Source organism: Oncorhynchus nerka, linkage group LG9a, assembly GCF_034236695.1.
Source record: "Oncorhynchus nerka isolate Pitt River linkage group LG9a, Oner_Uvic_2.0, whole genome shotgun sequence".
In the NCBI taxonomy this organism is placed as follows: domain Eukaryota; kingdom Metazoa; phylum Chordata; class Actinopteri; order Salmoniformes; family Salmonidae; genus Oncorhynchus; species Oncorhynchus nerka.
The window spans coordinates 37,514,158-37,540,322 of NC_088404.1; the positions used below are offsets into that span (position 1 = coordinate 37,514,158).

The window sequence follows — 26,165 nt, forward strand, 5'->3', positions numbered from 1 at the left end:
TACAACGAGATGCAACAATTCAGGTTTATCTGTCAATGACATATGCTCTCGATGGGATTTGATAAGGAGTGACGACAAATTCAAGCTGGCTTCCCTTGACACTTGTTGCGTGGGCCAGGACCATTCACAGTTGAGCTTTCTCAGTTTAGCTCAACGCTGATTGGCTAATCTTTTATACTTTTTTTGTCAAAGGAGGACAAATGCTCCCTTGACAAAAACGTTCGGCAACAATGTCAATCTCATTTGGACCAGATAGCATCAGATAGATGGCCTACACGTAGTGAAACAGAGGGGCGCTGTTTCACTCGCTCAGATGCTTTCTCCTGTGAGATACGTTCAACCTCTTGTGAATTGAAGAACAATTATAAAACACAGAGAGAAAGATCAATTATTTTATGTTTTGAGAAAAAAAAAAGTTGATTTTTGGGGGAAGCCAGGCTTCCCTTGGCATCCATGAATACACTCCACTGCTGTGTTGAGATGCAGCGAAGATTTCCTCATTCTGTTTTTTGGCTACAGTATGTGGTTAAGGCAATGTCTTGCATTTATTATTAGTGGTTCTTGAATCCAAGTCTGCTTTACAGCCATGGGACTGAGTACCTCATGAAATCAGATGTGCTCTGAAGGCAACAGAAATGAATGTCTATTGTTCCCCGGAGTACAATTTGATGGACATGCGTGAAATACAATGGAGGCAAAGAAATGAACTGTCCTTAGCTACAATGCCTTAAGTTATCTATTTGGCTAGCTCACGTTACCACAATATGCATACAGAATGAGAAGAATAAGAAGAATGCCTGCAATATTTTGTCACCAAGCAAAAACACACATAAAATGTATCTAATCTGGACAGCCTTTTTTGCTATGTTTTAAATCCCGAACCATGTGATTCCAATGATCTTTTCATATTTACACACATTAAAAGAGACAGCAAGTCTAATAATAAAGACATAATTTAATGGTAAAAGTGAATTACTTTTTAATGTGGCATGAACACAACCACTCATGATGCTTTCATCTGATTGTCAAACAAATCACTTTAAAAAGTAGGCTACCTGTGCATGTTCAGCCACTCCAAAATAATCCAAACAGTGCAATGTATGTACACTTGCACCATTTGATAAATGTAAATAGACATCTGCTTCAAAACACCATAGTGTTCCTATAGTGTTTACATTTGTGTTGCCTGAAAAGTTGGGACACCTGAAGTGGGGCTGAAACTGTCCCGGGAAAAACATGATGGTCACCCTAACACACACGGTCAATTTACTACACTAGGCTACAATGTGTAGGCCTATTACCATGAACTTCAAATTGGTCGGTAAGCAGTGATGTAATGGTAAAAAAAATAGGTGCTGGGAAAACTCTGATTGCCAGTTGCAGTAAAACAAAAGTAACGCTCCCCATACTTTCAATGCATTTTTCAGAAAAAGGTGGGTAAACTGTGCTTAGTTGCATTTACCCTCCACTAGCTCTACACCGCTGCCGGTAGCTGAGGCAATTTTACACACATGAACAAACACAGAACAGGTAGCTTACATTCAATATAATACACGATTTGAATCAAAACATGTTTGCACCTTAGTTCATGATTTTTCCATAATTCATGAGTTGAATGCTTGGAGTCTTCACAGATCATTTGACTTAATTAAAACACTAACTTTCTTTCCTTACATGAATAACATTTATGACCGTGTTATTTGTAATTATTAAGCATTTAACAATTGAATTAGAACATTGAACTTAAACCCTGTATGATTCCTAGATCTTGGAGATCTCAGAAAATGCACTGTAACATTTAATTACGTTTCGCCAAGAACACAGTTCTCAGGGGCACACAAATCCAAAATATTGTAAGCCTATACCATTGCAAAATCGAATGCTTCTAACCGAGAGGGTGTCAAATATAGGCCTACTGTCATTAACGTTGGATGGATTGGATGCACATTGGTGTCTAGCTGTACATTAGGCTAGCTGTCTAATGATATTGGTGACCATCATCAGCTGATTCGCAAAGAACACCAGTACCCATGAGCACTTGAAAAACAAAGCAATGAGCGCTCTAAACAGCTGACTGACAAAAGCAAACAATGATAAATCAACGGATAAATCTAATGCATTGGAATAAAGGCTATTTTATATCAAGGACACAGGCAAACAAATGGCAAAAATTAGTATGTTCAAAGGAAAAACGATGCGTTTAAAGGAGCTCAGCTGAGGGAGACGGTTTGTGCAGCCATGTAGAAATAAATGGTTTAAAGCCTGACAGAGAGGTCGGGGTCTTCGTTTCATTTGGAAGCTGTTATTTTCATATTTACCACGGTAAAACATATTTTCCACTGCATATTAAACAATTAGGAGGATGGTTAAATAAGCATTATTTGGAGACTCCACAAAGTTAGACCTCTGTTGCATTTAGGGGAGCAAATGTCTCATTCAAGGGAGCTGAGCCTCCCCCCCAGCTTTTTCTGTCTTTTAGAAATACTTGTGGGATATGCACATGTGATCTGATTCACAAAGCTAAGGACCCTGGGACTTAACACCTCCCTCTGTAACTGGATCCTGGACTTCCTGATGGGCCACCCCCAGGTGGTAAGGGTAGGCAACAACACATCTGCCACGCTGGTCCTCAACACTGGGGCCCATCAGGGGTGCATGCTTAGTCCCCTCCTGTACTCCCTGTTCATCCACTACTGCATGGCCAAACAAGACTCCAACACCATCATTAAGTTTGCTGATGACACAACAGTAGTAGGCCTGATCACCGACAACGATGAGACAACCTATAGGGAGGAGTACAGAGACCTGGCAGTTTGGTGCCAGGACAACAACCTCTCCATCAATGTGAGTAGGACAAAGGAGCTGATCGTGGACTATAGGAAAAGGAGGGTAGAACAGGCAGGCCCTCAGTAACGTTGATGAGGCTGAAATAGAGCAGGTAGAGAGCTTCAAGTTCCTTGTGGTCCACATCACCAACAAACTAACATGGTCCAAGCACACCAAGACAGTTGTGAAGAGGGCACGACAAAGCCTATTCCCCCTCAGAAGACTGAAAAGATTTATCATGGGTCCTCATATCCTAAAAAAGTTCTACATCTCCACCATGGAGAGCATCCTGACCGGTTGCATCACCGCCTGGTATGGCAACTGCTATATACTAGGCGGTGTCAGAGGAAGGCCCAAAAAATTGTCAAAAACTCCAGTCACCCAAGTCATAGACTGTTCTCTCTGCTACAGCGCGGCAAGCGGTACCGGAGCGCCAAGTCTTGGACCAAAAGGCTCCTTAACAGCTTCTACCTCCAAGCCATAAGACCAATGGCCACCATGTCACGTACTGACCATAGAAAGGCTTTATTTTCTATGGTGGAGTAGGTCAGGGCGTGACTGAGGGGTGGTCTAGTTTATTAATTTTATGTGCATTCTATGTTTTCTATTTCTTTGTTAGCCGGGAATGGTTCCCAATCAGAGGCAGCTGACTATCGTTGTCTCTGATTGGGGATCATACTTAGGCAGTCTTTTCCCACCTATTGTTTGTGGGATCTTGATTTTTGTATTGTTGCTTTGAGCCCTACAAGGCTGTATGTTCATTTGTTTATAATTGTTTTATCGTTTTGTTGCTGGTTCACATTTAAATAAATATGATGAACCTAAATAACGCTGCGCCTTGGTCTACTCATTTATGACGAGCGTTACAGAAGATCCCACCAACAACGGACCAAGCAGCGTGCACAGGAGGAAAGCCATGAGTGGAGGACATCCTGGACGTGGGACGAGATTATGGCAGGAGACGGAAGCCTGCCATGGAAGCAGGCGGAGGAAGCGAGGGAAGGACAGTGACGATGCCAGGGTTTGCGGCCACAATGCAAGCCCAAAAGACAGCCCAGAAAAAAAAATGGGGGGCGGCACAGGGAGTGGTCGGCGAAGTTGAGGGGTGAGTCAGAGACTGTCGAGGAGTTATTGGACAAATTGGAGGAGAGTGAATTGAGGGGAGGGTTAGAGACCTTCGAGGAGTTGTTGGACAAATTGGAGGAGAGTGAAGAGAGAGAGCTGTTGGTTTGGCGTAGTATGCACGGCATTCGCCCTGAGGAGCATGTTAGCCATCCAATGTCACCTGTGCCAGTTCCTCGCACTCGTCCTGAGATGTGTGTTAAAGTTCCGGTACAATTGATGCCGGCAATACGCACCAGGTCTCCAGTGCGCCTTCACAGCCCAGTACGTCCTGTGTCAGCTCCTCGCACTTGTCGTGCTAAAGTGGGTATCTGTCCAGAACGGGTTGTGCCGGTTCAGCGCTCCTGGTCTACAGTGCACCTCCAGGGTCCAGTACATCCTGCGCCAGTTCTATACTCCAGACCTCCAGTGTGCCTCCACAGCCCAGGACGTCCTGTGCCTGCTCCTCGAAATCTCCCTCAAGTGCGCAATCCCAGTCAGGGACGTCCTGTACCTGCTTCTCGCACTCTCCCTCAAGTGCGTCTCCACAGCCCTGTGCCTCCTCCCAGCACTCACCCTGAGGTGCATGTCACCAGCCCGGTGCCACCTGTACCAGTCCCATGTCTCAGGCCTCCAGTGCGCTTCCACAGTCCAGTACGTCCTGTGCGTCCTGTGCCTCTTCCCTGCACCAGCCCGGTGCCACCTGTACCGGCCCCACGCATCAGGCCTCCAGTGCGCCTCCCCAGTCCAGAGCTTTTGGCGACAGTCCCCAGTCCAGAGCTTCCTGCGACAGTCCCCAGTCCAGAGCTTCCTGCGACAGTTCCCAGTCCAGAGCTTCCGGCGACAATTCCCAGTCCAGAGCTTCCAGCGACAGTTCCCAGTCCAGCGCTTCCGGCGACATTTCACAGTCCGGAATCTCCAACGACGGTCCACAGTCCGGAACCCCGTGAGACGGTACACAGTCCGGAACCTCTTGAGACGGTCCACAGTCCGGAACCTCCTGAGACGGTCCACAGTCCGGAACCTCCTGAGATGGTCCACGGTCCGGAACTTCCAGTTCCATGGCCGGAGCCTTCTCCTGCGCCGATGCCCAGTCTAAGCACGGCGTCCAGTCCAGCTCCAAGGTCAGAGTCTTCTTCTGCATTGGTGCCCAGTCCAGGCACAGTGTCCAGTCCGGGTCCATGGCGGGATCCACGGGATGAGCAGGTTCTTCGTCCCGCACCTGAGCCGCGCGGGATGAGAGGGTTATTCGTCCTGCACCAGAGCCGCCACCACACTGTCTCGTCCTGACCATAGAAAGCCTTTATTTTCTATGGTGGAGTAAGTCAGGGCGTGACTGGGGGGTGTTCCAGTTGATTATTTCTATGTGTATTCTATGTTTTCTATTTCTTTGTTAGCCAGGTATGGTTCCCAATCAGAGGCAGCTGTTTATCGTTGTCTCTGATTGGGGATCATACTTAGGCAGTCTTTTCCCACCTGTTGTTTGTGAGATTTAGATTTTTGTATTGTTGCTTTGAGCCCTACAAGGCTGTACGTTCGTTTTTTAATATATTTTTTTATTGTTTTGTTGCTGGTTCACATTTAAATAAATATGATGAACCTAAATCACACTGCGCCTTGGTCTCCTCATTCCGACGAACGTTACACACCAGGAGTATTTACATTGACCCCCCCACTTTGTTTTTACACTGCTGCTACTCGCTGTCTGTTTATTATCTATGCATAGTCACTTTACATATGACCCCAACTAACCTGTACTCCCGCACATTGACTCTGTATCAGAACCCCTGTATATCGCCTCGTTATTGTTATGTAATTTTATTGTTACCTTTTGATTCTTTAATATTTTTTTACCTCTGTTTATTTAGTAAATATTTCCTTAACTCTATTTCTTGAACTGAATTGTTGGTTAAAAGCTTGTAAGTAAACATTTCACAGTAAGCTCTACACCTGTTGTATTCAGTGCATGTGGCAAATAAAATGTGATTTGATTTTGATTTGATTTGATTCACCGTTGTAGGAAAATCATATACATTTACCTTAGTACCACTGCCACACACAACCCATGTCAGTCCAAGCAACAAAAAAATCATTAAAAGGTTTTATTGAGAAATCCATTTCCACTGTCACTTGACAGATTTATTTGAATGCTGAAAGAGCACCATTGGTGTATATATACGTACCAGAGTACCAGTACGATAAGCCAGTAAAGTGACAAAATGTACAGTAAATGCAAATGTTTTTTAACTGAGTACTGGCGCTATTTAATTCCTCCCTTAGGTCTTCAATCACTCACCCATCCATCCGCCTGACAAACACCATTTTCACTGACTCAACATGACTACCATTAAGTTGAAAGCTGAAAGGTTTTGCATTGGAGCGAGGACAGTAATCAGACTCAGACACGACAACCAGCTATACAAAGGATAATTTATGTTATGGTGACACCAGAATGCCACTCAATGAATATCTTTATGATACAAAATTGCATTTTTTTAAATGTTATCTCAACAAACCTAACCTCACAAAGACAGCGATGACATATTTTATTATTTTGTGTCTATTACAATGCTCTTTATATGATGAATGGTTAAATATAGACCGTGATTATTAATTTGATGACATATGGTAGCCTAATCATGTCAGGTGGTCCCTTGAACCTGGTTATCAGTTAGTTCTACAACAATAGTCAATCACAATTCAATGATGACCTGGCAATGGTAATAGATAGTAGCCAATTATAGCAGTCTATAGCCTAAGCCTCCAAGAGCAGCTATAGGCTACCCTACTGTAGAAAGCCATAAGGCGTGCTGTACCTTTAAGGTTTAAATCTTTTCCATATTGCTTTTATCTCAATCCCTTGTAGTTTCAAGCACAAGCTTTGAAAGTTTGACTGGGGGAATTGAGGAGAGAATGAAAACAGTGCTGCTGCTGTTGGGAAAAAAGGGAGAGAGAAAAAACGTTATTAAAGGACTTGAACCTGGGATTTGTTCGTAGACAAATGGTCTTCGTTTAAAATGAACATTGAGGAATATCGGTGGACATAATTGATGTCAATCTACAATCTATCAATGTCAGCGATTAAAAGGATAATATATGCAATCGATTTGGATTTTTGAGTGTAGCTTCGATTAGTTCTTCTACCTTCTCAGTCATGCAGTTAGAATTACGAACATTGATGTTTGGAATTGTAACCGTGCTGGTATTATTTCTGATCATTGCTGATATTGCTGAAGTCGAGAAAGAAATTGCGTAAGTATAGCGGTGGATTCTGATTCGAGTTGTTCATGCATTTTGTTGCACGTGTTATCTAGATGTTAAAATGCATTATTCAGATAAATATAATTATCTTATGTTCATATAGAATTGTTAGATTCAGCGTTATCTTCACTCATTCAGTTTAGAACTTAAGAAGATGTTGAGCGCTCCTCTTACATTTCTTCAGTAGGATGCATGTAGGTTGAGTACAATTTTGTGCATTTCAAGGTTACAAACCCCTGCATGTGCATGTATTGATACGTTCCACTCCTATTCCCATCTTTGAAAAAATGTGCAATCTAGAACCTAAAAAGATTATTCGGCTGTCCCCATAGAATTGAAGAACCCTTTTTGGTTCCAGGTAGAACCTTTTGGTTCCAGGTGTGTTCTATGTAGAACCCTTTCTACAGATGGTTCTACCTGGAATCGAAAAGGGTTCTCCTATGTGGACAGCCGAAGAACCCTTTTGGAACATTTTTTCAAAGAGTGTTGTCTTTGGTTTTTAATCAAACCATTCACTTTAGCTGTTCCTTTGTTTGTGATATCCCAGTGTAATAATGCAATTGATGACAGCTGTTCAACAGACGCTCAATACCTGTATCCAAAGAGCAATTTGTGTGAAGTTTAGCCTCCATGCATTATACAGTAGGCTACAGTATCTTTAAGGACTACCTTCAGATCCTGTGTGTGTGTGTGTGTGTGTGTGTGTGTGTGTGTGTGTGTGTGTGTGTGTGTGTGTGTGTGTGTGTGTGTGTGTGAGTGAGTATGTGAGTGAGTGAGTGAGTGAGTGAGTGAGTGAGTGAGTGAGTGAGTTAGCGAGCGAGCGAGCGAGCGTGCATGTGTGTATACGTGTACTCTTGGCACTTTACTTATGGAGTGCATGGATTAACTAATTGCTACAAAACCAGGGGAGTTTTTGGGGGGAGAGACAATGTGCTGGTAATCAGATAGTTTCAGGTGTAACTTTACACTGTTAGCTCTCTTCAGTGAAGAATACTGTACTCTCTAACAGCAGTGTCAACTGGATTTTACTCTAATTCTATTGCATTTTGATAATAAAAACAGTCTGCATAGTCACTGTTTTAGAAGATATACTAACACAATAGAACAGACCACTGTATCAAAAGGAACCAGTCCAATAATTGGAAGATCATTTTTCTTTCCACATCAAACCTTGAATCAATAGCATCATCAGGCTGAGCTGAGACACCCCAGGGCTTCGTGACAAATGGCATGCGCTTGGTGGTTTTGTTCCACACTTCAGTGTATCCTGTTTGCACTCCAGCTCCAGTCATGTCATGGTAGAGGGCTGTTTGGTGGGTGGCTGTGCAGATAGGAGATTACTGTTTGATTTGTTACTGTGAGAGCAACAGACTGGTGACAGAAGAAACAGTTTGCCTTTCTCCAGACATAATTGAGCCCTGCAGCAGAAATCCTCTATTACACAAATACAACTCTTGAAGCTTGGAAGATACATGTGCTGCAAACAGTTCTGCCATGGAGACCTCTGGGGCTGGAGAGAATGATAGCACAAGTCTCAAGGCTGTAAATGTTAAGCAGCTGGAACAGTTGGTATGTAGTACTTTGTCTAACGGTTCACAAATGACCAAGTATTTATTAACATACTTATGGTGGTAATTACACAGTAATAATCATGTTTATATTGTAATTACATGGTAAGAACCAATGAATTACAAATGCTTCATGAAGGAGCTTGCCTATATTAGTACATATCTCCATTCCAAGAACAATAGAATAGCTGTGTTGCTCCCCAGATAGCACAGCTAGGCCTGTCACATTCATTTCAGCAGATTGAATGCTCCTAGCTCCTGGTCTGCCGCCTGGTATATTAGTGATTCTCCTTGCCTCTGTAATAACTGACACAAGATGCAATTGCACATACCTAATTGGGATTTTCACTGTCCATTTGCACCTTCCAATTAGTGGAGCAATAGTATTATAGTACTGAGTGCTTGCTCTAATTGATTTTCTGGAGCTTTATAGTTTTACACACCCCGTGAGAGTTGGGTTTTTGAAGCAGATATGTGATGAGATTTTATCGTCTTTTCTTTATTATGTTGAGATTGTGGTCATAAAAGGCAATGATGATGTATCTAATGTTGTATATCTAGAACAGTAGTCCATGCTACTCATAGAGTACAGATTATATACCATTCAGGTTGATCTTTACAGGATGTTGACCGACTACACGTTTTTATCCAGACTCGGTAACGGTCAGATTGGTAGATCAGTTGGCATGTCCTGTTTTTTTCCCTCAGGTACATAAGATACCTGAGACATTGAGATATCCCGCCCTACCAGGGATCATGTGACACATTGCCTTATACATACCTCTTTAATGACAAGCATGGCCTTCAGCGCACATTTTCCAGTATTATATCAATGTAATGGCTGTTCTGTTTCACCATCTGACTGCATTTTGATGCATGCTCTTGTCCTTCATGTTCATGTGAGCGTGATGAGCCTACTGCTCATCCAAATACACATTAAGAGCATAGCCATATACCATATTCTGACAGCTTGAGTTATATGCCTGGAATTTGATTAAACCAGCTCTTGCCCCTCACACTTCATGTTCTGCATGATTCCATTCATCTAACAAACAATTTTTTTGTACAGTTATTAATATTTTTTTAATACACTACATACACATACAAACAATATTGTGAATTATTCTGATGGTGGCTATAATTACTTTTTTCTTGGTCTAGGAATCTTGGAGGTTCCAGACAATTGTACTTGCACAGCCTCATTCCCAAGCCAAACAGGTTTGTCAGGCTGGTCTGCCCCTTCCACCATTGCCTCCTGATTGTGTAACACTCATCAATTCTGTTATTCTAGCTTTTTATTTGCTACCCTTCAGAGCTCATATGCTTGCAGACATGTAAAATAATTAACAGACTTAATACACATGAACATATCAGCAATCTCATTACCCTATGATTGGGTTTTGCCCTAAGGCAAGAAAATGAACCTGAATAAAAAAACATTAAATTGCTTGTTTCCATAGAAACATGTAAGACCTATGAGATTTGGGAAAGCTGTATGGATTACAAAATTGTATCTAATTAAAATAATTAATAAATCACATAATTGATGTACAATCTCTGATGTGTACTGAACAAAAATATGAATGCAACATGCAACAATTTCAAAGAGTTACAGTTCATATAAGGAAATCAGTCAATTAAAATAATTTAATTAGGCCCTAATCTATGTATTTCACATGACTGGGAATACAGATATGCTTCTGTAGGTCATAGATACACTACATGAACAAAAGTAAGTGGACACCTGCTCGTCAAACATCTCATTCCAAATTCATGGGCAATAATATGGAATTGGTCCCCCCTTTGCTGCTGCTGGGAAGGCTTTCCACTAGATGTTGGAACATTGCTGTGGGGACTTGCTTCCATTCAGCCACAAGAGCGTTAGTGAGGTTGAGCACTGATGTTGGGCGATTAGGCCTGGCTCGCAGTCGGAGTTCCAATTCATCCCAAAGGTGTTTGATGGGGTTGAGGTCAGGGCTCTGTGCAGGCTAGTCAAGTTCTCTCACACCGATCTCAACAAACCATTTCTGTATGGACCTCCCTTTGTGCACGGGGGCATTGATATGCTGAAACAGGAAAGGGCCTCCCCCGAACTGTTGCCACAAAGTTGGAAGCACAGAATCGTCTATAATGTCATTGTATGCTGTAGCGTTAAGATTTCCCTTCACTGGAACTACAGGGCCTAGCCCGAACTATGAAAAACAGCCCCAGACCATTATTCCTCCCGCCGACGCTGGGCATTAGGCATGGTGATCTTAGGCTTGTGTGTGGAAATCCATTTCATGAAGCTCCCGACAAACCGTACTTGTGATGACGTTGCTTCCAGAGGCAGTTTGGAACTCGGTGGTGAGTGTTGCAGACGCTATGCTCTTGTCCCGTTCTGTGAGCTTGTGTGGACTACCACTTTGTTGCTGAGCCGTTGTTGCTCCTGGATGTTTCCATTTCACAATAACAGCACTTACAGTTAACCGGAGCAGCTCTAGAAGAGCAGAAATTTGACAAACTGACTTGTTGGAAAGGTGGCATCCTTATGCCGGTGCTACGTTGAAAGTCACTGAGCTCTTCAGTAAGCCCATTCTTCTGCCAATGTTTGTCTATGAAGATTGCATGGCTGTGTGCACGATTTATACACCTGTCAGCAACTGGTGTGGCTGAAATAGCCAAATCCCCAGATTTAAAGAGGTGTCCACATACTTTTGTATATATAGTGTACCTTAAAAGAAGGTAGGGGTGTGGATAAGAAAACCAGGCAGTATATGGTATGAGTTACCACCATTTACCTCATGCAGCACGACACATCTCCTTTGCATAGAGTTGATCAGGCTGTTGATTGTGGCCTGTGGAATGTTGTCCCACTCCTCTTCAATGGCTGTGCGAGGTTGCAGATATTGGCAGGAACTGGGACATGCTGTTGTACACGTCAATCCAGATAATCCCAAACATGCTCAATGGGTGACATGTCTGGTGAGTATGCAGGCCATGAAAGAACTGAGACATTTTCAGCTTGTGTACAGATCCTTTCGACATAGGGCCGTGCATTATTAGGTGATGGTGGCACGACAATGAGCCTCAGGATCTTATCACAGTATCTCTGTGCATTCAAATTGCCATTGATAAAATGCAATTGTGTTCATTGTCCATAGCTTATGCCTGCCCATACCATAACCCCACTGCCACCATGGGCCACTCTGTTCACAACGTTGACATCAGCAAACCACTCACCCACACGATGCCATACACCTGGTACGCAGTTGTGAGGCCGGTTAGACGTACTGCGAAATTATATAAAAGGACGTTGGTGGCGGCTTATGGTAAGAAATTAACATTAAATTCTCTGCCAACAGCTCTGGTGGACGTTCCTGCAGTCAGCATGCCAATTGCATGCTCCCTCAAAACTAGAGACATCTGTGGCATTGTATTGTGTGACAAAACTGCACATTTTAGAGTTGCTTTTATTGCCCCCAGCACAAGGTGCACCTGTGTAATGAGCATGCTGTTTAATCAGCTTCTTGATATGCCACACCTGTCAGGTGGATGGATTATTTTGGCAAAGGAGAAATGCTCACTAACAGAGACATTTTTGTGCCTATGGAACATTTCTGGGATCATTATTTCAGCTCATGAAACATGGGACCATCACTTTACATGTTGTGTTTATATTTTTGTCCAGTTTAAAAATTATATACAGTGAGGGAAAAAAGTATTTGATCCCCTGCTGATTTTGTACGTTTGCCCACTGACAAAGAAATGATCAGTCTATAATTTTAATGGTAGGTTTATTTGAACAATGAGAGACAGAATAACAACAACAAAAATCCAGAAAAACGCATGTCAAAAATGTTATACATTTATTTGCATTTTAATGAGGGAAATAAGTATTTGACCCCCTCTCAATCAGAAAGATTTCTGGCTCCCAGGTGTCTTTTATACAGGTAACGAGCTGAGATTAGGAGCACACTCTTAAAGAGAGTGCTCCTAATCTCAGTTTGTTACCTGTATAAAAGACACCTGTCCACAGAAGCAATCAATTGATCAGATTCCAAACTCTCCACCATGGCCAAGCCCAAAGAGCTCTCCTAGGATGTCAGGGACAAGATTGTAGACCTACACAAGGCTGGAATGGGCTACAAGACCATCGCCAAGCAGCTTGGTGAGAAGGTGACAACAGTTGGTGCGATTATTCACAAATGGAAGAAACACAAAAGAACTGTCAATCTCCCTCGGCCTGGGGCTCCATCCAAGATCTCACCTCGTGGAGTTGCAATGATCATGAAAACGGTGAGGAATCAGCCCAGAACTACACGGGAGGATCTTGTCAATGATCTCAAGGCAGCTGGGACCACAGTGTCGTGTCTTTGGCTATGCCGGAGTAAGTGATATGACATGCTATTCTAGAAAATAATTTATCCGTAATTAATATTACCTGATTGAGCCAATCATGTGAATGTAATTAACTAGAGAGTCGGGCACCACTGAATAATAATTATAGAGCTGTTATCTTCTGAATAAACCTAGTAAAGACCTAGTAATATTTTACATCAATAGCAGTCAATATTAATCGCCATCTTAATTCAGTCTCATCTGAAAGTTGTAAATTCTTGGTTATCTGCACGAACCCTGGCTAACAAATTGAATCAGCAATAGAAATTTGGGTTTAATTATTTATTTACTAAATACCTAACTAATCACACAGAATTACAAATGCACATATTTAAATCATAACTTGATTACAAATTACGTCATAAAGGAAAACGTCCCTAGTGGGCGGAACAGATATGACAGATGGTTACACAGAAGCAAAGGGGCTGGGTTTGAGTGAAAGAGCGGGAAGACTGAGGAACAAAGGGCGAAGTTGTGCTATCGTAAATACAGTATCTTATGCATTCTAAATTACCGCCCATTTGAAAAAGGAAAATGCAACAAATATTTACTCTGAGCTGCGCTTCGGTAGATTGGTGGTAGATGGAAGGCCGTGTTGCCCAACCAAGTCCTTTGAAGAATGTCTCTGCTGGTAAATTGAATACGTTGTAGTAACGTCGTTGTCTGGTAGACAGGATACTCTGTCTGTTCCTTCCTAACCCTCGTTTGCAGCGGCTGTTGCTAACTCAACGGCTAGGAGGTATCACTTCTGTAGTGAATAAGAGTTCAAAGTTCATACCATTCGCAACCAAAGCTCACGCTGATGTTAGCTTCGTTCTGTAGTTATTATCTGAACCATTCTGACATCGGACCGTCGTCCTCACGTCCTCGGAACAGAAAGTTATATTGTTGTCAAGGGCCACTGATTGAGCAGAGCCCTATTTTATGAAAACCCAAATCTCACATTTTAGAAGCTAAAATCACATTTCATCCCATCACGAATCATTTAATATTAAAACATTTAAATTGAACAACAATTCCATGTGAATCAGATAACTCTGATGTGTAGACATTCCACTGTAGAGTTTATGTCATCTTATCATTGATGAGAATGTCTCAGATGACAACCGAACTGACATCATATTCATTAAGTACCACCGCATATGTTCAATTGGTCAGATTACCAGCATATAGTTCATTTCCCCCACCTTCTGATGTTCCCAGAATCTCTATGTTAACCAAGGGTTTTGCAAATGTAACATCAGTAGGGTAGAGAGAGGAAAAAGGGGGAAAGAGGTATTTATGACTGTCATAAACCTACCCCCAGCCCAACGTCATGACAATCGTCACCAAGAAAACAATTGGCAACACACTATGCCGTGAAGGACTGAAATCCTGCAGCGCCCACAAGGTCCCCTGCTCAAGAAAGCACATATACATGCCCGTCTGAAGTTTGCCAATGAACATCTGAATGATTCAGAGGACAACTGGGTGAAAGTGTTGTGGTCATTTGAGCCAAAATGGAGCTATTTGGCATCAACTCAACTCGCCGTGTTTGGAGGAGGAAGAATGCTGCCTATGACCCCAAGAACACCATCCCCACCGTCAAACATGGAGGTGGAAACATTATGCTTTGGGGGTGTTTTTCTGCTAAGGGGACAGGACAACTTCACCGCATCAAAGGGACAATGGACGGGGCCATGTACCATCAAATCTTGGGTGAGAACCTCCTTCCCTCAGCCAGGGCATTGAAAATGGGTCGTGGATGGGTATTCCAGCATGACAATGACCCAAAACACACGGCCAAGGCAAGAAAGGAGTGGCTCAAGAAGCACATTAAGGTCCTGGAGTGGCCTAGCCAGTCTCCAGACCTTAATCCTGTAGAAAATCTGTGGAGGGAGCTGAAGGATCAAGTTGCCAAACGTCAGCCTCGAAACCTTAATGACTTGGAGAAGATCTGCAAAGGGGAGTGGGTTCAAAATCCCTCCTGAGATGTGTGCAAACCTGGTGGCCAACTACAAGAAACGTCTGACCTCTGTGATTGCCAACAAGGGTTTTGCCACCAAGTACTAAGACATGTTTTGCAGAGGGGTGAAATACTTATTTCCCTCATTAAAATGCAAATCAATGTATAACATTTTTGACATGCGTTTTTCTGGTTTTTGTTGTTGTTATTCTGTCTCTCACTGTTCAAATAAACCTACCATTAAAATTATAGACTGATAAAAAAAATTGTCAGTGGGAAAATGTACAAAATCAGCAGGGGATCAAATACTTTTCCCCCTCACTGTAAACATAGAAATTCCCTGGGGTTTGAAAATAAGTGTAATTAATGATGTCATGAAATGGACTATATGGCTTTCATTACACGTTTGATGGCTTTACACACAGGACTTGGTTGTTCATTCACACTGCTTTTTTAAGTGATGACATTAATTCTTATATCACATGTATCAAAGTCATGTTGCCCTTAATTTAGGATAAATGCCTCTGTCCTGTTGTAGAAATGTAGCAGTGAAGGCCAATCCTAAACCTTTAGTCAGTGAAGGGGAGGACAAGAGTCCTGCTTCTCCGTCATACTTGAATAATACCACCAAGCTCTCTACAGATAACTGGATGTTCAACAGGACCCTCTCCAATCTCATCAGGTAGGCCTACCTCTGCATTGGTCTCCATCAGATCTCACACTCCTCTAAGCTAGGTATTCCCTCATGGATAACGTATTTTCTTTCTATAGGAAGAACATCCTGAGGTTTTTCGACCCAGAGAGGGACATCTCTATTCTGAAGGGCACATTGAAACCTGGAGATGTCATCCACTACATCTTTGATCGTCAGAGCACTACCAATATCTCAGAAAACCTATACCAGTTGCTGCCCACTGCATCCCCCATGAAGAACCAGCACCACAGGCACTGTGCCATCATAGGGAACTCTGGGATCCTACTCAACAGCAGCTGTGGGCCAGAGATAGACTCCTATGACTTTGTTATCAGGTAAGGTGTGCTCTCGTTCTCTGTGGTCAACGTGAGTAAATTATTTATGCATGCTAACTCTCGCAGGGCTGCCGGCCCAGACCGTATCCCTAGCCTCAGAGCATGTACAGACCAGCTGGCTGGAGTGTTTACTCTCCATATCCCAATCTGTTGTCCCCACTTGATTCAAGATGTTCACAATTGTTCCTGTACCCAACAACGTGAAAGGAACTGATCTGATGAAGTGCTTTGAGAGGCTAGTTAAGAACCATATCACCTCCACCTTATCAGACACCCTAGACCCACTACAATTCCCATATTGGCCCAACAGATCACCATTGCACTGCACACTGCCCTATCCCATCTGGACAAGATGAATACCTAAATTATATACACTGAGTGTACTAAACAAAACCTATTGCCCTCAGAACAGCCTCGATTAGTCGGGGCATGGACTACACAAGGTGTTGAAAGCGTTCCACAGGAATGCTGGCCCATGTTGACTCAAATGTTTCCCACAGTTGTGTCAAGTTGGCTGGATGTCCTTTGGGTGGTAGACCATTCTTGATACACACAGGAAACTGTTGAGCATGAAACCACCAGCAGAATTGTAGTTCTTGACACACTCAGACTGGTACGCCCGGCACCTACCATACCCCGTTCAAAGGCACTTACATATTTTGTCTTGCCCATTCACCCTCTGAATGGCACACAAACACAATCCATGTATTACATGTCTTAAGGCTTAAAAATCCTTCTCTAACCGGTCTCCTCCACTTCATCTACACTGATTGAAGTGGATTTAACAGTTGACATCAATAATGGATCATAAGGGATCATGGTTTTAGAAGTGGGGGGACAAATATATTTTTTAATCCAGTCGGATAAACACTCCAAACAGCCTACCCGATCTCACGAAGGTGTCCGCATGATCCTAAAGCCTACCATTGCATCGTTTTGTATCACATTCCGATTATAAAACTGGGGGTGGCAAAAATCCAATTTCAGAATTTGGGCAGGATATGTCCCCTCCATCCCCAGCGAAAGTTGCACCCCTGGTGACCGAGACATGGTTGTTGCATTCTTAGTCCTGTGGCCTATCAAGTGAATATGGTATCATTACATTTAATTATTTAACGCAATACAACATTTTTCATAAGGCCTTATTTTGAAGGCATAGTTATCTTAATACAGTGGGCTGAAAATCATGGTTTACAGGCAACACCAGGCCTGCAAGTAACATTATGCTGGTTTGCAAAGTGATGTGTAAGTCCTATTGGAATTCAGCCAGAGTGGGGATATCCAACATTTTTCATTTGTATTCACCGGCAACCGGCATTTAGAATGACTGCCGGGTTGGGATGACTAAAATATGAGACTACCTAAAGCATCTAAACTGGAACTACCATTTCAGTAACGGGTGCAACAAGTCCCAGTAACTGATTGGATTTGTTTAGATTTTTTTATTATTTATATTCGAGAGGCATAATATTAATTAATCAATCAATGTACATGCAAAAACATGAAACAAACAATTCTACAAATCTACCTCCTGTCAGAATCGTGTGTATAGGTGGCAGGGAAGTCCGGCGCAGGAGAATCAAACTTAATGGAATGGAGTTGTTTAATAACTTGAAAACAAACATAAAAAAATAAAACATAACTCCAAAACCATGAATACAATAAAACAAAGTGGGTACGAGGACCCGTCACGCACCAACAGAGGGTTAAATACACAACAGGTAATGAAATGGGATTGAAACCAGGTGTGTAGGAAGACAAAACCAATGGAACATGAAAAATGGATCAATGATGGCTAGAAGACCGGTGACGTCGACCACCGCCCAAACAAGGAGAGGCATCGACTTCGGCAGAAGTTGTGAGAGTACCCCCCAGACGCGCGGGTCCAGCAGCTCGTCGACACCGGCCTCAGGGACGACCCGGAGGGCGAGGCACAGGGCGATCCAGATGGAGACGGTGGAATTCTCGCAGCAGGGAAGGATCTAACACGTCCTCCACCAGAACCCAGCAATCTCTCCTCCGGACCGTACCCCTCCCAGTCCACGAGGTACTGAAGGCCCCTCGCCCGACGTCTCTAATCCAAGATGGAGCGAACGGAGTACGCCGGGATCACCTCAATGTCCAGAGGCGGTGGAGGAACATCCCGCACTTCAGCCTCCTGGAGCGGGCCAGCCACCACTGGCCTGAGGAGAGACACATGGAACGAGGGGTTAATACGATAATTGGTAGGTAGCTGTAACCTATAACATACCTCGTTCACTCTCCTCAGGACTTTAAACGGCCCCACAAACCGCGGACCAAGCTTCCGGCAGGGCAGGCGGGGGGGCAGTTTTCGGGTCGAGAACCAGACCCTGTCCCCTGGTGAGAACACCGGGGCCTCACTGCGATGACGGTCTGCAACAACTTTCTGGCGCAGTACGGTGCGCCTCCCAGGTTTCCTCCGTGCGCCGGAACAAATTGTCTACCGCAGGAGCCTCGGTCTGACTGATGCCAAGGAGCCAGTACCGGCTGAAACCCCAATACACATTGAAAGGGAGAAAGGTTAGTGTAGGAGTGGTGAAGCGAGTTCTGGGCCATCTCTGCCCAGGGCACGAACTTCGCCCACTCCCCCGGCCTGTCCTGGCAATAAGACAGCAGAAACCTACCCACATCCTGGTTAACTCTCTCCACCTGCCCATTACTCTCGGGGTGAAAATCTGAGGTAAGGCTGACCAAGACCCCCAGATGTTCCATGAACGCCTTCCAGACACTTGACGTGATCTGGGGACCCCGATCAGACACTATATCCTCAGGCACCCCATAGAAGACGTGTGTAAACAGGGCCTACCCAGTTGGTAAGGCTGTGTGGAGACCGGGCAAAGGGAGGAGACAAACAGGACTTAGAAGAACGATCCATAACAACCAGGATCGTGGTGTTACCCTGTGAAGGTGGAAGATCAGTTAAGAAATCCACCGACAGGTGCGACCACGGCCGTTGTGGAATGGGTAAGGGTTGTAACTTACCTCTGGGCAGGTGTCTAGGAGCCTTGCACTCGGCGCACACTGAGCAGGAGGAAACATAAACCCTCACATCCTTAGCTAAAGTGGGCCACCAGTACCTCCCATCAAGACAGCGCACCGTCCGACCTATCCCAGGGTTATAAGAGGAGGGTGACGTGTGGGCCCAATAGATCAATCGGTCGCGGACAGCAGACGGAACGTACAGACGCCCAGCTGGACACAGGGGGAGAGGGCTCTGCAAGTGACGCCCGCTCAATGTCTGCATCCAGCTCCCACACTACTGGTGCCACCAAACAAGAGGCTGGGAGTATGGGAGTGGGATCCATGGACCGCTCCTCTGTGTCATACAGCCGGGACAGAGCGTCTGCCTTAACGTTCTGGAAGCCTGGTCTGTAAGAGAGGGTAAACACAAAACGGGTGAAAAACATGGCCCACCTTGCCTGGCGAGGATTCAGTCTCCTCGCCTCCCGGATGTACTCCAGATTGCGATGGTCAGTCCAGATGCGAAAAGGGTGTTTAGCCCCCTCAAACGAATGTCTCCACCCCTTCAAAGCCTTGGCGACAGCCAACAGCTCCCAGTTCCCCACATCATAGTTTCGCTCCGCTGGGCTGAGCTTCTTCGAAAAGAAGGCACATGAGCTGAGCTTCAGTGGCGTACCCAAGCGCTGAGAGAGCACTGCTCCTATCGGATGCGTCCACCTCCACTATGAATGGCAAAGAGGGATCCGGATGAGCCAACTCATGTGCCAAGGCAAACAGCCTTCAGGTGCCTAAAAGCCCTGTTCGCCTCCACTGCAAGCACACCAGCTGACCACTGCAAGCACACCAGGCCCCCCTTTAGCAGTGAGGTAATGGGAGCAGCAACCTGACTGTTACGAATCCCTTTTGGCCCGACAGTCTAGGGGGATGGTAATGAGACCCATAACATAACTCATGCAAATGATTATTGTGACAAAGTAAAAGTGTGCACGAAATAACCACGACAACAGAAATCTACCGTCAAACTCTAGGTTTATTTATAAACACACGGTAATGGGGGGAGCAGGTAAAGGGGCTGAGCTGGCCCCAAGAAAAGAAACAATAAGTATTCAAAAACACCCCTAAGCTAGACTAGCCTACTTTAACAACAGCTAACTAACCAAAAATACAGTTGGTGGTCCGCCCAGTTCTAACTAGTGTATTTAACAAAGTTCACCTACGGGTAGTGTATGCCCATGGGCGACTTGTCTTGGTTTCCCCCTTTTCCCACCAGCAACAAACAAACACCATAACCAAAAACAATACTCACAGGTGATGACAAAGTGCTATGGAGGTGTTTAAACAAAAGAGAGGTTAAGACACAAAGCGAGAGTGAAACACAGAGACCTACAGACATGGCATTTACAGAGAGATTGAGCTAGAGATTGAGCTAGAGCAAACAAATGATGGGGTTTTTAAACTATGGGGAAGGAACTGTGATAGGGTAGGAAGTAGGAGGAGGTGTGTCTTCTGATTGATGATTGATTGTTGACTGATTGGGGAGTGATGATTTTCACCTGTGAGGGGAGAAGGAGAGAAAAGAAACACACACAGGATACACACACACACAGGATAACTGTATCCGTAACACTGACCAAAACACCGGATAAACCTCAAGTAGTAGTTGGCAAACCCTAAGGATCGCTGCACCTCCTTTACCGTCGAGGGAGTCAGCCAATTACGCATGGCTGCAATGCGGTCACTCTCCTAGGATGGAAACGGACTGTTGGAAGAACAGGCATTTCTCAGCCTTGACGTACAGGTCATGCTCCAACAGGCGATCACGCACTCTGCGCACCAGAGACAAACAATCTCTGACAAGGACATGAGGGGAAACAGAGGGTTAAATACACAACAGGTAATGAATGGGATTAAAACCAGGTGTGTAGGAAGACGAGACAAAACCAATGGAACATGAAAAATGGATCAATGATGGCTAGAAGACCGGTGATGTCGACCACCGAGCACTGCCCGAACAAGAAGAGGCATTGACTTTGGAAGAAGTCGTGACACCTGCAATAGAGCATTCTGGTAAATATGATAATTTTGGCCGTGATTTTGGTTTAAGATTGGTTATTAATATCAACACTGGGATTCTTTTACATGAATGAGTGTTAACGTAATTTAACACCTGAATCAACACTAGAAATGTTACACTGAGAAATCAAGACTAGGTAACACGGGCCAATTTGCTGTGTATAAAAGGGAATTATGAGTTAATTTATCATTGAATTTGCAGTGGAATATTCAGGATAGTAATGATGCTCTCTCTATTAAAGCACTATTCATCTTTATACTCATAACTTTTATGTAAGCACAGTCCCTTAGATTTCACAAATACTTTACCTTGAGGATTCAATGCCACTGCTCTATAACATATTCTCCACACCTTTGAAATGCCTGCTACTTTTAGAAATGAGCAGCAGTACTTACAGCAATTAAATACCTGCTGGGTAAATGTGACATTTTCAAAAGCTACTGCTATCCACCCGAAATGTAATGGGGTGCTTTAGAGAAGCACTGCCGTTTGTTCCTAGGACTGCTACACTCATTTACCAAGGGAGAATGTCTGTCTGAAACCATCCGTCAATGCTGCTCTGTGCTAGTGTGTCAGCAAACGGCTTTCTGTGAGTGGGTTATTTATTGCTATATAACTGCTTTGTCTGTCAGTGTAGCAACAGAGAAAGTACAGCTATGCATAGCAATTGTACAACTACAGATGTTTATAGGGGGAAGAAATCCAAGGTTGCCTAACTGTGTCCACACTACAGCAAAGCATTGTGACAGTGCCGGTCGGTGACCTTTGAGATGAGGATGATTTTGTTTTTATTTCTATTACAGCATTTACATTTACATTTAAGTCATTTAGCAGACGCTCTTATCCAGAGCGACTTACAAATTGGTGCATTCACCTTATGACATCCAGTGGAACAGCCACTTTACAATAGTGCATCTAAATATTTTAAGGGGGGGGGTGAGAAGGATTACTTTATCCTATCCTAGGTATTCCTTAAAGAGGTGGATGAGTGTCATTCAAATGCCATTCACCCAGCTCAATGTAACATCGATAGGTTTAGGCTACTACATGACAATGCTACTACATGACAATGACCAATTACATGACAATGACCAATTTCCCCTGTACCCATCATGAGGTTGCTACAACCTAACCTATGAATAAAAGTTGACAATGTAGGTGCACAGGTCGAGAGATTTTTGACTAATCAAGGTGACAGACTTTGACACATTCAATACGCCTTGCACACTCTTGCCTGCATCTAGCTGATCTGGGGTGTAATCATTAGTCCAACAGTTACAAATTAGAGTTTTACATTGGACAAATTCAGGTATGCTTATCCCGATTCCGTTTGCTTCCATTTAAGAATCGGCAGAATGAATATATCGCTGATCCCACGCAAACACAGTTCACTTTCATAACAGCCACATAAAAACAGCATGATCACTGCTCATTGTATATAAAATTCCTTCTCGCAACTATCTACGCACTCTCCTCCTGTCATCTTTTCCCTTCGCTTGTGGTCTTCAGTGCACAACACAGCAGATTTCTGAGACCAGGCAAAAAAGCCTCCACTGCATCGTGAGTATGGGTAATTAGAAAGTAGAGCACATAAATCAGGGGTTTCAAACTCATTCCATGAAGGGCATAGTGTCTGCTGGTTTTTGGTTTTTCATTTCAATTAAGACCTAGACAACCAGGTGAGGGGAGTTCCTTACTAATTAGTGACCTTAATTAATCAATCAATCAAGTACAAGGGAGGAGCGAAAACCCGCAGACACTCGGCCCAGTTGTGGAATGAGTTTGACATATGACCTAAATTAATGATGAAGAGAGGCATCTGAACTAATGGAAATTGGGAAATATGCGAGACCATATCAATATTTCACAGTTTTTTGGGGAAGGGAATCATAGTATATCTCGTATCTTTTGATTCCTGTACAATAATAGCAAAACCGTAGCAAGGCAGTGAATTTCTGCTGATACGTTTGTACTGCTGTAATGAGATTGGGATATTTGAAGTCCCTCATTACTTTGGGAAGGTGTTTTTCCCCATCCTCCTTGTGCAACTTGATCTAATGTCTGGATATGCAGAGCCATACTGTATGCCTCTATGGTGGAAGAGTAAATCCCCAACCTCCCTGCTGCTGGAGTGTCAGATCAACAGGGAAACGGAAAGATTGGTCAGAATGGGTTTGCAGAGAAAGCCATAGCTAAGCAGGGGCTGTTAGTTGGGAGGGAGTGATGAGGGATTTGCTGAGGTATTCAGGTAGGGAAATAATGCCTCTGCTCACAGCAGTGTTCAGTTAAACCTGACTCTGGCACTCACACAACTCCACATTATTTATTTTAATAGATACAGGACATTTTATTTCCCCTTAGGTCATTATCTCTCTGTGCATTGGTATAGTAATTACTTTTACTGAGGTCAGTCAAGTAACCTTCTTTGGACACGATACCAACACACAGCAGGATGACACATGGAATACATTCATTAGGGTTTTCAGTTGCAGTTCACCAATGAGCTAGCTGTGTTTGGTGTAGGGTTGTTCTTAGCTCACTGATTATGTGCTTAATGCATGTTGAACAATGTCAGAGCTACCTAAATTAGTGTATGTTGAGTTTACAAATCTTCATGGAGTTTATGGAGGACAGTAGGATTGGGCAAATTTATGAGATCTGTGGATTGACCTTAATATTTGTGAAAGACTAATCAAATGGACTAAGTGATAGCAGAGTAATTTAGATAAATGTATCTTTGCAGATGTAACCTGGCGCCAGTGGAAGAGTATGCTGAGGATGTGGGCCGGCGCACCAACCTTGTGACCATGAACCCATCTGTGGTGCAGCGGGCCTTCCAGGACCTGGCCAGTGAGGAGTGGAGGGAGCGCTTCCTGCAGCGGCTCCGGAGCCTCAGCGGCAGCGTACTGTGGATCCCAGCCTTCATGGCCAAGGGAGGAGAGGAGAGGGTAGAGTGGGCCATCCGTCTCATCCTGCTGCACACGGTTGATGTGCACACCGCCTTCCCCTCACTGCGCCTTCTCCATGCTGTCAGAGGGTAAGACATGGAGGGAACGCATGTGCTCTTTGTGACACTGAAGCTCGTAGTCTGTACACCTGTGAGCTCCACAATCCAGGGCCTGACAGCCACTAATTAAGCAGCAGTTCACAGGTCCCCTGCCATTCTTAAACAGAGTATTAGAGCTACTCAACAGGCCATTGTTGACCAACTTACTGCTGCTGGCCTCTCTGCCTGCTGTTGAATTTGCAGGAGGACAGCTAGCCAGCAGAAGTGTTATTTTTTTGTAGTGTATTTTGACAAAAAGCCTTGAATCTTTTCTGAAAGGGCAATACATTTTTTGAAATGCAGGGAAAACGCTGTTAGAAATGCAGTACATGTCTATGACCTTTTAGCTACAGTGGTGCTTGATAAATGCCAAACTGAATAGATTCCCCTGGGTTTCTTCTTCTCTGAGTACTCGATAGATCCACCATTGACCTCCTGCGAGTCCTAGGCCACTGCTAGGTCACTGGGCTCCTCTTAGAGTATCTCGAGGTCCAGGTAGGCCACGCTGGACTGGGGGCCTGTGAGTGAGAGGACCAGGTGGGGCTTGCATTGTGACTGTAGGCCCCAGACCTGTCTATCTTATTACAATTCTGTTCCTCTCCTTGAGCCCACTGGCGCCTCAGCATACATCCACCCAGAGAGCTGAGTGAAAGACATCATATAGGGAGAGAAAGGGTGCTTATTGTAGGGGCTTATTCAAGGTTGAGTGGACTGCCATTGTAGTGCTAAGAATGCAGAGGGTTCAGTGCTTTCTAACGGATATTGGCTTCAATGCACTCATCCTCTTTATAAGAGATAAAGTCTACCAGACTGTGCTTCAGATAATCTTCAACACAATTGTATTCTTGCTATGTGTTATCTGTCATAGGACCTTGGCATGTGTGCAAGTGTCCACTATTTTTATAGGTTCTGTAGATTTATTTTCCAGATACAAAGGAAAATATTTGGACACTGAGAAATAGCTCTATCCTAAAATAAAGATTCCAAAGATTTCCTCTTAGGTATTTCTTTCAGATGTCAGGTAACACTTGCGTGCCTTAAAATACCTTCAGCTTGGTTATATAACTATCTTGCTCCATTCTTCAGGTATTGGCTGACCAACAACGTCCAGATAAAGAGACCCACCACTGGTCTACTGATGTACACCATGGCCACTCGCTTCTGTGAGGAGATCCACCTGTACGGTTTCTGGCCTTTCCCTCAGGATTCCCAGGGGAAACCAGTGAAGTACCATTACTATGACACTCTGACCTACGAGTACACGTCCCATGCCAGTCCACACACTATGCCACTGGAGTTCAGGACCCTGAGTTCACTCCACAGACAGGGGGCGCTGCGTCTCCACACTGGCTCTTGTGATGTAGGAACATAATCTAAAAACACAGCAAGGAATGTACTGTGTCTCCATCAAAATGACCCTTAAGCTTTTGGGAAAATACCTCCTGCTCAGTTGATGTCTGTCAGACACGGACATCTCAGAGGAAATACTTCCTGTATTAAACTGTAGGACATTTTTATGTAGCTGTGAATTTAGTTGAACGACCGTATGTAGGATACTGCATGTCTTATTTGGGCTCACGTTGTTGTCCTTCAAGAGACATGAGCGCTGAAGAGTTAAATTTTCACAGGTTACTGTAGAAATGTTAACTGAAACAGACACTTTTTAATTTAAAAAATAACTAATTTATGTTGGTATATGCTTTTTTTCAACAAGAATACCTTTTCTATTTACATGTAATGTGTCATAGAAAATGTATATAATCACAACATTTATAAAACTTTTTATTGATATTTTGATAATTATTCCTTTGAATTAGAAGATAAATCTACTTCATCACTACTGTTGGAGACATCATATCAGACAGATCCAAGGCAGGAGCACCAGCCTGCATAGCACTGATTGAGCCACAAGATGGAAGCACTTCTTCATAAACTATGAATAGTAGTACATTT

The 26,165-nt window shown here is 43.8% G+C and overlaps 1 protein-coding gene across 2 annotated transcripts; it reads left to right on the forward strand.

Moving 5' to 3' along the window:
• The first annotated feature begins 6,860 nt into the window (after positions 1-6,860).
• Positions 6,861-25,899, forward strand: LOC115134251 (alpha-2,8-sialyltransferase 8B-like). Of its 2 annotated transcripts, none has more exons than XM_029668035.2 (6): positions 6,861-7,179; positions 9,918-9,974; positions 15,620-15,763; positions 15,853-16,110; positions 23,910-24,203; positions 25,299-25,899. In XM_029668035.2, the coding sequence occupies exons 1-6, from the start codon at positions 7,082-7,084 to the stop codon at positions 25,582-25,584; spliced, it is 1,137 nt and encodes a 378-aa protein (XP_029523895.1). In that variant the 5' UTR covers positions 6,861-7,081; the 3' UTR covers positions 25,585-25,899. The 2 variants fall into 2 exon arrangements, with proteins under 2 accessions (XP_029523895.1, XP_029523894.1); XM_029668034.2 differs by lacking the exon at positions 6,861-7,179 and adding an exon at positions 8,508-8,757.
• The last annotated feature ends 266 nt before the right edge of the window (positions 25,900-26,165 follow it).